Below are 11552 nucleotides of genomic sequence, written 5' to 3'. Positions count from 1 at the left end.
AAACATTTGGGTACTAACATTTTTATTCTTCAAATTTTTCACCCATAAACCTCTCTCTCTCTCTCTATAAGGTTTTAACCCCAGTGTTCCATCAATTCTCTCTCCTCCACAGAGACGTATTCAAGCTTCTCTCCCTGCATCCATGGCGTCTCTCTTCACAAACCTCAATGTCACACCCATCTCCCACTCCTCCACCCCCACCCCCACCCCAACTCGCTTCCTTCTCCATTCCTCAATTCACCCCAAAACCCCAACCCCATTCGCCTCCATCCTCTGCTCCTCTGTCACTCGCCCAAACTACATCCCCAACCGCATCCCCGACCCCCGCTACGTCCGCATCTTCGACACCACCCTCCGCGACGGCGAACAGTCCCCCGGTGCCACCATGACCAGCAAAGAGAAGCTCGACATCGCCCGCCAGCTCTCCAAGCTCGGTGTCGACATCATCGAGGCCGGCTTTCCTGCCTCCTCCAAAGATGACCTCCAGGCCGTCAAAGTCATTGCTCAGGAGGTTGGTAATGCGGTGGATGAGAATGGGTATGTACCTGTGATTTGTGGTCTCGCGAGGTGTATTAAGAGGGATATTGATGCGGCTTGGGAGGCTGTGAAGTACGCCAAGCGGCCGAGGATTCATACTTTTATCGCCACGAGCGAAATTCACATGGAGTTTAAGCTGAAGAAGACGAGGGAAGAGGTGGTCGAGACGGCGCGGAGTATGGTGAGCTATGCGAGGAGTTTGGGTTGTGATGATGTGGAGTTCAGTCCAGAGGATGCTGGAAGGTCGGTTTTTGATCCTTGATGAACTCAATTGTTTGGCTTGGTTCATTATAGTTTAATTGATTTTATGAAAGCATAGTGGCTTTACAATCTATTTGACTTTATAGATCTAACACTCTATTTGGATGAGGTGATTTGATGAGAAATGACTCTTTCTTATGCTTGGTTTATAAATTATGTGAGAAATGGTAAGAAAGAGAACACTCTTATTTTGCCTATATTGTTTTCTCACAAAAAAGTGGTGAGTTTTGGTGAGAAACAAGATAATTGGTTATAAAGATCAGCTTATAGAAAGGGATACTCTTTCTCATATAATTTAATTTATGAATATGAATAGGTTATCTGTTATGGAAACCATTCTAGCCTTGCTTAAACTGTTGAGTCAAGAGTCTGTTGATTTTCAGTAAATGATTTATAGGAACAGAAATGTAAAAAAAAAAAAAAAAAAAGAAGTAAAAAGAGGGAGAAAATTTAAGAGAGGAAAGACAAAACATGATAAGCATTTATGATTCTTGCTCATCTTAAGGGAAGGTTTTAGAGATAAAATTCACAATATTAATCTTATCTTTTGAGATTTTTAAATAATAATAATGCTTGAGATAGTAGATATCCAAATAATTCTCTCTCTATCTAGGGTCTGTGGATATGATAGTATTCATGTGTATTCATTTGAGTGAAAAACTAAAATAGTGTTATTGTTCTTCTGCAGTGGATGTAGGCCATCATGGCTGAACCACATAAATTTCATGTCACCTCTCTTATATTGTTCTTCCACAGTGGCTATGATCAAGGAGCTGCAAAAAAAGCCCAATTGAATCTTTTTGAACGCTTTCATGGTTTCATGTTGAGGCAAGGCAACTTTGGAGAAATTTTTTAGAATTTTTAACATTGATCTTTGAAAAAAAAAATGTTTGTGTTTGATGCTCACTAAAAACACCTAGATAACTTTGTATTTGTTGAAGTAATGCATTTGTACACTCTAAAATTTTGTAAAATAAGTTTGCTTAGGAATAAGTTAAAAAGTTGGTTTTTCATCCAAATTTGAAAATCTGCCTATGCTTAGGATGATGTAGCATTTAGTTTATCAAAAGCCACAGTACCCCAATATTGGTGATAATTTTAAAGTTGTCACCAATAATTGGAGTTGCTTTTTGATTATATTGAAAACTGTGTTTTCTATTTTTTTCTTCATTGAATATTGAAGGGTTGAAATATGTTTTATACTGGAATTCCAAAAAATTTATATTTGTTCTATCTTGCGTGAGTCTTTACAATGTCTGATTAATAATGAAGAATATTGTGCCTGGTCAGTGGTCACTAGCAATTTCTGTTTCTTCTTTGTTTCTAGCGTTCTAATTCCCGTTTACTAATTGTTCCATGATATATATATATATATATATATATATATTTGTCTTTTTTCTTTTTGGTCGGCAACAAAAAGAAACTTTATTGAAAAATTAAAATAGAGACAAGAAGAGGACAAGGAGTCCACAAACATATCTCCATTGTGGATCCCCTTTAAACAATGGAGAAACAAAAGCCCAAAACAATGTCAAGAGACGCACTCTATACCACAACGAATCCAAATCTTCAATTTGTCTTCAAAGATCCTTACATTCCTTTCCAACCAAATAGCCCAAAAGATTACGAAGACAATACAAAGCCACTACACATTTGCCATCTTCTTGCCTCCAAAACCCTGGAAATCAATTAAAGCATGTGGACACTAACACTTGGAGCCACACAAAGTGAATCAACCAAAAGAAAGAGTCAATGCCAAAGATTAAGAGCTAGATGGCAATGCAAGAATAACTAGTTTAAAGATTCTCTGTTTCTTCTACACATGATGCACCATTAGTACAAGGAGTTTAGAACGGGATCCCAATTTACTTTCTGTCTATATTCAAGATTCCAATTAGGGTTGCAAAAAAAATTTGAAAATTTGATGAGATTTTTTTTAGGAAGGGAAAGGTCAGGGCAAGAAGGACCATCTGCTAAACTAAGAAATAGTCTCACTTCCTAAGGAGAAAGGGTGGTGTAGAACCAGAAGACGAAAGACGGCACAACCCACTCTAGGGTTTATGTTCCACAATCTCCATATATATATGGCTGACATAGCTAATAAGGAAATTAAAGAAAAACGAGAAATAAATAATTTGGAAATAAAATCTCCTAAAAATTTTAGGGTTTAATGAGGTGAACCAAGCTTTGCCGGCTAAAGTCTATTTACATCATGTCTTACTTCAATCACTTTGAGCTGTACCAATGAATTGCTCTTGTTGCATTGCCGAAGGGTAGTATTTGAGCCTTAAGGTGGTTTCATAATCTCGGGTGTAGAACTTTTTCGTAACCAAGACAAGAAAAGGGGAGAGGAAAAGAATATTGAAGTCTTAAGTTGCAAAGTTAGTTGAATTTTGTCAAACTTCCATATTGTTGTCCATCTAAGGAAAGACAAAGATATTGCATCTAATGTTTTTATTTTTTTTATTGCTGGCTTTTCACGAAGTAGTTTTGAATTAGGACAGCTGGAAAAGCTTTTAATGATCTTACTATGTTAAACTTGGTATCTGTTGTTGATTATTATTTGAATTTCATTCCTATTGAATTTAGAAACAACTTGCTAGGATACTGGCCTTTGTTGGCAATATCTTCTTGTTAACCTATCATTCCCTTTTGGTTCTTGACAGATCTGATAGGGAGTTTCTTTATCAGATACTGGGTGAAGTTATTAATGCTGGGGCTACAACTCTCAATATCCCTGATACTGTTGGGTATACTGTGCCCGATGAATTTGGACAATTGATTGCCGACATAAAAGCCAACACTCCTGGAATTGAAAATGTGATTATTTCGACGCACTGCCAAAATGATCTTGGGCTGTCTACTGCCAACACATTAGCGGTATGTAATTATATTGGTCTTCTTGTATACATTTAAGGGCCACATAAACCAAGGTGCACTCATGCCTTAGTTCATCTAAATTCAGGGGGCATGTGCAGGCGCAAGACAAGTGGAAGTAACAATCAATGGCATTGGTGAAAGAGCTGGTAATGCTTCATTGGAGGAGGTGCGTGTTGTTTATGTGAAGTTTGATAAAAAAAAATTGCAGCCTCTTAATTTCATGGAAGCTTATTTTTTATGTGGTTTATGGATTTCTGTTGCTCTGCACGGAGCTTTCAGACAGCTTTTATGGACCTAATGATGCGATTGCATTCTGAGCTTCTTACTGATGTTCCTTTCATTGCTTCTCCTTTAGAGTAAGCAACAAGAATATTTTTAGCTGCTTTTCATTTGCTTGTGGACTTTTTCTGCAAGATTTATTTTCTCAATACTGGATTCAGTTGGTCTATGATGAGTGACTATGTTGTGCACCATCTTCATTGTTGTTTTGTGTTAATGGGGCTTTGAGGCATAGGGCTAGAGCTTTCATTCCTTCCTGTGCTGGTAGTTATCTAATACCTTTCATAGGGCTTGGTGAAAGCTTCAGACACAATTTCATTTGGAATTATATATACATTTGCAGCTGAATGGTTTATATTTTTCAAGGTTTCTAATCATCATTCTGTTTTGATTATTAAATTTGGATTTACATATAAATTTGCAGCCTAGTGGTTTCTATTTTTCATGGTTTCTAATCATCAATCTTTTGCGCTACATGTTTGCATCCTCAACATTTCCTAAAAGAGAAACAAATGAAACAGGGATTCATTCATATTGCTTCTGTCCCTGAAAAAGTACATGATGTAGCCTTTACAACATTGGTACTCCATCGCAATTGAAACATCCATGCTATATCAAACCATTAAGATTCTCGGTGTATAAACTAAATGAAACTGAATACAAATTAAATTACTCTGCGGGTGTGTGTTGTATGGTTCATGCATCCCTTAAATTATTTTAACTAAGATTTCCTTTTAAAGTTTTTAAGCTTTTTTTTTTAAAATTTTAAACTTTTATTTCGATTAATGTGTGCGTTTTTTTCTTCCAAAATAGGTTGTTATGGCCCTTAAATGCCGTGGAGAACAAGTGTTAGGAGGACTTTATACAGGGATCAATACAAAACAGATTGTTATGTCAAGCAAGATGGTAGTGTTTCTGGGATTTGTTTTGCAACTTTTAACATCTATTTTCTCCTTAATAAATTTGCTTCTGTTGTGATCTCTTAATTGATGCATATTTTTTCTAGGTTGAAGAGTACAGTGGACTGCATATGCAACCACACAAGGCCATTGTCGGGGCTAATGCTTTTGCTCATGAAAGTGGTATCCATCAGGTTGGTTTGTTGTAATAAAAATGATACAATGATTTGTTTCATCTTACCAGTTTAGTATCCCTAACTTTTACATCCATGTGACTCATTGCTATGTTTTTCTCTTATATGACATGTTATTACTTGATTGTTCTTGTCCTTCATGTTTTAGGTGCACATCTACTTTCTGATATCATTGGCATCTTAATTGTTTAGCCCTTCTACTTTATAATTTTTTTTTTTTTTGGTTGTGAATCTTCCTTTACAAATGCGACTGGTTATAATGGTATCTTGTGGTGTTGTTTGAATAGATGTAATCTACCCATATTGAAAGTGGCTGAGATGGTGTCGTAAACACACAAGAAAAAATGTCCCAGATTTTGATTAGTGAAGAAAAGGTCTGTACGCAATGAGGTCTCCAGTAGAGGGAAAGGTTGATTGGTAAAAGAAAAAATCAGCTCAATAAGGTGTAAAATAAGCTTTTACGATAATTTTTCTTCTCATAAAATCAAAAGTAAAATATACCCATTTGGCTGAAAGTGTAGTGTCAGATATTATTGTCTATTCTGTGATTCCTTTCCTTTCCCCCCCCCCACCCCCCTTGCCATTCCATCTCTTCTGCTTCAATGAGATCGTATAGGTTGTACAACGATCTGGGGACTTCGAAGATTGAAGAAAAAAATTCATTATTCAAATCGATGAAGTCTCGAGATGGAAACGGCAAGGATAGCTGAAAGAAATAGAATGCATAGTTACACATTAACCTTGGACTTGGGGGGTATCTCCTGGGCTATCCAGTCTCTAAGGCTGTAAAGCAGATTGATTGAAACTCTTCTTTCAGGAAATATAGAAGCAGCAATGCTAAGGTTTGGATTCAGAAGTATTCAAATAGTAGAGGTATCTTCATTGAAGTTCAGAAGCTAACTGCTAATGGTATTCTTCCGGCTGGTCAAATTTGGTTGTGAATCATAGGGAGGTGTTGTCATGTAAAGGGCTTGAGCAGTCCCATTCTGGAGGACAGATCTTATCTAACAAGCTTGTTAGTGCTTTCTTTATTTTCATGCAAGAGTTCATTAGGCTATTCAAGGAGAAGCACCCAGAAATCAAATTTGTTGCTGTTATTGGTAAAGCTGGTGGTGCCAGATGGAAATCAATGACATTTTAAAAAGCACCTCTGGATTGTACAAGGGAAGTTGGGTCTATCTTTTATTCTTTTGTTCTTTTTTTTCTTCTCGGTTTTTAAAACTGTATTAAGGGTTGTGCCCCCCCAGCACATTCTCTAACACAATTTTATTTGTTGCCTATCAATATATACACACACATATATAAATCTGTGTAATGTTTAGTTGGAAAACGAATGTCTCCTGTATCCCAAGTTCATCATGTTTGTTCTCATCTCCAGTATTGGTCTAGGCCTTTAAAATTGACTTATAATGCTTTATGTTTTGTAGGATGGAATGCTTAAACATAAAAATACTTACGAGATTATATCTCCTGAAGATATTGGGCTTCAACGGTCTAATGAGTCTGGTATTGTCCTTGGAAAACTCAGGTATGCTATGCTAAATTTCTACTTCCCATACTGTGTGTTCTTTCTTCTTCTTCTTTTAAACTTCTTACAATTAAATATACTTGTATATGCTCTTCAACAATATATCTTACTCTTTCGTCCATTGAATAGTCATATGAACAATGTATCTTTCATCATTGATGTTTTTTTGTTCATGCATCCTAATTTGAATGCATGGCTTCATCTTTGGATTTCGAGGACACACTTAGGACTTTACAATCTTTATAGCAACGTGCATCTAGTAAATCCGCAAGTCCAAATAAGATAGTAATTAATCAATCTTTTGGTGAACCATACAAAAATGACTTGGTGCCGAAAAAATCAAATGAATCATGCTAGTCAAAAGAACTTGTCGTGGCCTTCCACAGTTAAATTTTAATAGAGGGAGATTATTGTGTAAGCCTGAGTTTCTAATGGTGCTAGCAATAAATATTCCTATATAAAATTTGTACTCTTGAAGGTGCTGCAATGCAATAACGGTGGATTTTCTGTGTTATTTATTTTATGAGAGAATAATAAATACTGTATGGTGCTAATATGATGAGTGTTGATACTTGGTGGATTGAATATCTCTTTCTCTAGATTATTATTATATATATATGTTGAGTAATTTCATTCCATTTTTTGTGAAAACTTTTGGGTGCAGTGGACGCCATGCTTTGAAAACTCGACTTTCGGAGGTAAAGTGTAATTTTCATGTTTTCCTCAGAGAATTGTTTAAAATCCTCTTTGATCTCGAGCATTAATGTTCTACTTCGCTGTTTCAGCTGGGTTATGATATTGATGGTAAGGAACTCGATGGTCTCTTCTGGCGTTTCAAAGCTGTAGCTGAAAAGAAAAAGGTAGAGGGGAATAACTTGTACTTTACAATGGTGGTAGATATCCCTAAATCAATTAGTTAAAAATATATATTGCAAAGACATAGGTGTAACTGGTTTCATTTTAAGGACCCATACGGCCACAAAATGGACTAGTTTAGATTTATCATGGATTACATGCCAATGATGCTTTGTGATAGGAGGAGCATTGAAGTCAGGGTGCTTCATCTTCTTTGCCTTAATAAATAATGTTGGCAATCTCAAGTAAATGATGGATGAAAAGCAAAACAAATTTTGGCAAAGTTGTTCTTCACTCTGCCAAATAGATTTAGAGCTGGGAAGTATCATGTATCCATGCATTGTGCTTCTACTTCTTGTGAAAATGCTATTTGTCTGCAAAATCTTTGCTATAATGCTCTAATGCAAATTTTGTCTGCGAATTCTTTGCTATAATGCTAATCCATGTATTGTGGTTGTGCTTATTGTGAAAAGACCTGTTTTTATAATCAATATTATTTTTTGTCTTTGCTGTATAGTTTGGTTCTCAGAGTTTGGACTTCGTGCCTTTGAATAGGTTTAGGTTTTTGGTGTAAAGTTGTTAGCTCTCTTTTCTTGTATATTGGATAGGCACTCCCTCAGAGCCTTTACTTCAATCAATAAATCTTTTAGTTATTAAAATAAATAAAAAAGGTATAACCTACTCTTCACACTTGTATGGACACAAAAAACACAAATCCACTTTGCTTCACTTTACTGTTATCACTGTTATAATGTTATCTGTGTATTCTGAATTAAGACACTCAATCATAAATTATTTGGTTTGGCCCCAGAATATTACCGATGATGATCTGAAGGCACTGGTGTCAGATGTAGTTTTTCAGCCACAAGTTGTTTGGAAGCTTGGAGATGTTCAAGTATGCATAGACTCTCGAGTTTCAACTTAGTCATTCATTATTCATTTAAGCTATGGCTCTAACAATTAGTTGGAAGTGACCTGACAAACAGGTTACATGTGGAACTCTTGGTCTTCCTATGGCAACTGTTAAACTCATTGATGCAGAGGGGGAAGAGCATATTGCTTGTGCAAATGGAACAGGGCCAGTTGATTCAGCTTACAAGGCTGTTGATCACATCGTGAAGGTTTGAAACAGAAAACTTGCTATTTTCTTTCCCCACAATCTTACTATGGCCCTGTTTGGTAGAGCTGTGGGAAAGTGCTTATAGCTTATACTTAAACAGCTTATAGCTTATAACTATGAACATAAGCTGATTTCTGACTTATAAATTAAGCATCTCCTGCCCCACTCAAAGAATAAGCTGATTTCTGACTTCCAAAAAGCTATAAGTTATAAGCTATAAGCTAAACCAAACACATCAAAATAGCTTAAATTAAGCTGAAAGCTGAAATAAGCAGCTTTTAAGTTGCACCAAACAGGGCCTATAAGGTTTAGGACTTAAAGACACTTGCACAAAGATGCATCCTCTTCTGTCGGTGGAAGAAGGATAAAGGGATACCTTCATGCCAGATAAAAGGTCTAAATATATGGATATGGGCTGAAAAAATGTGGAACCATATGGGGGATCTTATATTTCCACACACTACTTTCTTTCAGTTCACACATCATTTTTCATTTGGATATCATCTTCCGAACAAAACTACTTGATAACCAAAACCTATAGTTCAGAAATCAACTTCCAAACCAAAAGATATAGGTGGTGTTTGGGAAGCAAGTTCCCAAATTTTTTTCTCATTTTTTCCACTAAAAGACAAAAGTTTTGCAAAACCAAAAAAAACACATCCAAACAAAATATCACATCCAACCCCATAATCATTTCACTTTTTCTCTCACAAACATCACATCCAACCACATAAAAACCTAACTATCTTCCTAAACACCAAAAATTTTTTATCTCATAAAAACCTACATCTACTAAAATCTACATAAAAACTCACTTCCCAAACACCATCATAGCCTAACCATAGGTTTTTGTTCAAAAGTTGATTTCCGAACCATGTAATTTTGTTCAGAAGTTGATATCTGAACCAAATAAGTTGTACTTGGGCATAATGGATTTCGTGCCTTGGCCTTGGGTATAGATTTTCTCTGGTGTTTGGACTAGAATTGGATGAGATTTCTGTACAGCTATTACATCCTGGTGGAACATTTGTATACAATTACAACTCAAAAAGTATCAAAAATTTTAACCAAAACCTGCTATAATCTAGAACTTAAAAGTTATTCACAATTTAACCAAAAGTAATCGTCAATATACAGTGCCCAATTATATCAGTATTGTTGATAATAATTTAACTATCCATTTTCAACAAGAATTTTTTTACATTGAGAACTGATTTTTTCAGAAAAAAATAAAATAAAAAATAGAACCCAAGTCTGCAAAACAGTTAGTTTGGCAATGAAAAAGAACATACATGTGATTTTAGTTTGAAACTCAACTCAACGTTTATGGACTATTTAAATCTTGTTTTGCCATTCCATTCTATCAATGGTCATAGCTTCAACCAAGCATGCTAACATGTCTGACTTTTACTTTCTCAACCCAAAATAATTTTAACCTCCTTCCCTTGTACTACTATCATTAAGAACAATATCATTCTTCATTACTGAAGCAGTAGTTGGTTACAATATTGTGCAGCTTGAACCGATACATATTCTTTTGAGTTGTGTATCTTTTATTCTGCATTTGTTCATATTTCTCAGCATGGCAAAAATTATTTGTGATGACTACTCTTTCTCCATATATACAGGTACCTGTAACTCTTCTTGAGTACTCCATGAATGCTGTAACAGAAGGCATTGATGCAATAGCCACCACTCGAGTTTTAATTCGTGGGGACAACAACCATACATCAACAAATGCTAGTGAAGAAACTGTCCGTCATACATTTAGGTATGACAATCGCTTAAGTCTACTTTTCTTTTGACTATAATTGAATCATTATATCTAATATACTTGATTGCAGTTTACAGTGCTAACTTCTAAATACCTTGAATTATATGATTTATTATCTCTCCTATTGGTGGCAGTGGAACTGGGGCAGGAATGGATATTGTTATCTCCAGTGTCCGAGCTTACATTAATGCTTTGAACAAGATGTTAGGATTCAGGAACCAACCCGAGTTAAAGGTAAAAGCAGGAAATTCTCAAGTGTGAAAATGAAGAAGAGAGTTAAGCAAATGATTGTGTATTGTGTTCTCTGTTGTGGGTGTGCTTCCATGTTAGGTGTACAAATGAAAAGAAAGAGGTGGGAGCATTATCATCACTGGTCTTCGCTTTGACTTGTGTTGTTCATGTAAATTATATTTCCCAACTTCTAGGAGATAAGATTCTCTAGGGGTACTTAAAAAACCTGTGCAGTGTGTGAGACTCTGGAACATCTTTATATTTTTTAACTTTGTTCTATAGTACTGAAGTTACTTTATTTCAAATGTTTTTCCGTTTCTGATAGCTGTATTTCCATTTTTATTTCTAATAGTGGTTTGACCTAATGTTTGAGGTTAATTGCAAGGTTTGCCATTAGTGTTTTGGTGGCATGAGCTTCGGTCACAAAAATATGAAAACAACCTCTCCAAAAATAAGAGCAAGGCTGCTGCCTACATCTTGCAGTGAGAATTTCATGCATTAGGTCGCCTTTTTTTTAAACTAGAAATATATAGGCAAGTAATCTCTAGATAATGAAGTATATCCTTACAGGTGGGTAGTGATGGGCAATGTATTGTTCTTTGAGTTGACTTAAGAACTTGGTAGCTTTTCATAATAAGTATTTATATTAAAAAAATATCTTGGTGTTTTTTTTTGTTTTTTGTTTTTTGTATTTTGCATACTCCGTTAGTACAATACAATGTGAATTGGTCTTGTATTGACCAAAAAAACTTGTATTAAATGGCAGCTTAGTGTTTGAGACGAGCAATTGCTTTTGATATAGGTGGGCCCATAAGAGGGTCCAGCTCACGACTCAGGACCCAGTCCACTGATTAGATATTAAAGCCCAGTAATCTTGAGAAGTCAATGATGGGTTAGAACCAATAGCATTCAAACACTTGTCAAGCAGAACCCTTGCCATATAAGTAGACAAAGATCTTGCAAAGTTATTGCACTCATATATCTGTTATAAATA

At 35.6% G+C, this 11552-nt stretch overlaps 1 protein-coding gene across 1 annotated transcript; it reads left to right on the top strand.

Annotated features, from left to right (window-relative positions):
- LOC114302839 (2-isopropylmalate synthase A) lies at positions 1 to 10863 on the top strand. Its single transcript, XM_028247918.2, has 12 exons — positions 1 to 780; positions 3465 to 3678; positions 3764 to 3844; positions 4771 to 4863; positions 4964 to 5050; positions 6478 to 6578; positions 7243 to 7276; positions 7364 to 7438; positions 8245 to 8328; positions 8420 to 8554; positions 10182 to 10324; positions 10462 to 10863. Exons 1-12 carry the CDS (start codon positions 143 to 145, stop codon positions 10586 to 10588), a joined length of 1812 nt encoding a protein of 603 aa, XP_028103719.2. The 5' UTR covers positions 1 to 142; the 3' UTR covers positions 10589 to 10863.
- Positions 10864 to 11552: the final 689 nt, after the last annotated feature.

This window comes from Camellia sinensis, chromosome 6, assembly GCF_055761805.1.
Source record: "Camellia sinensis isolate YWXY chromosome 6, ASM5576180v1, whole genome shotgun sequence".
Classification (NCBI taxonomy): Eukaryota; Viridiplantae; Streptophyta; class Magnoliopsida; order Ericales; family Theaceae; genus Camellia; species Camellia sinensis.
Note: the sequence above shows the minus strand (reverse complement) of the source record. Positions and strands in the feature narration are given on the sequence as shown.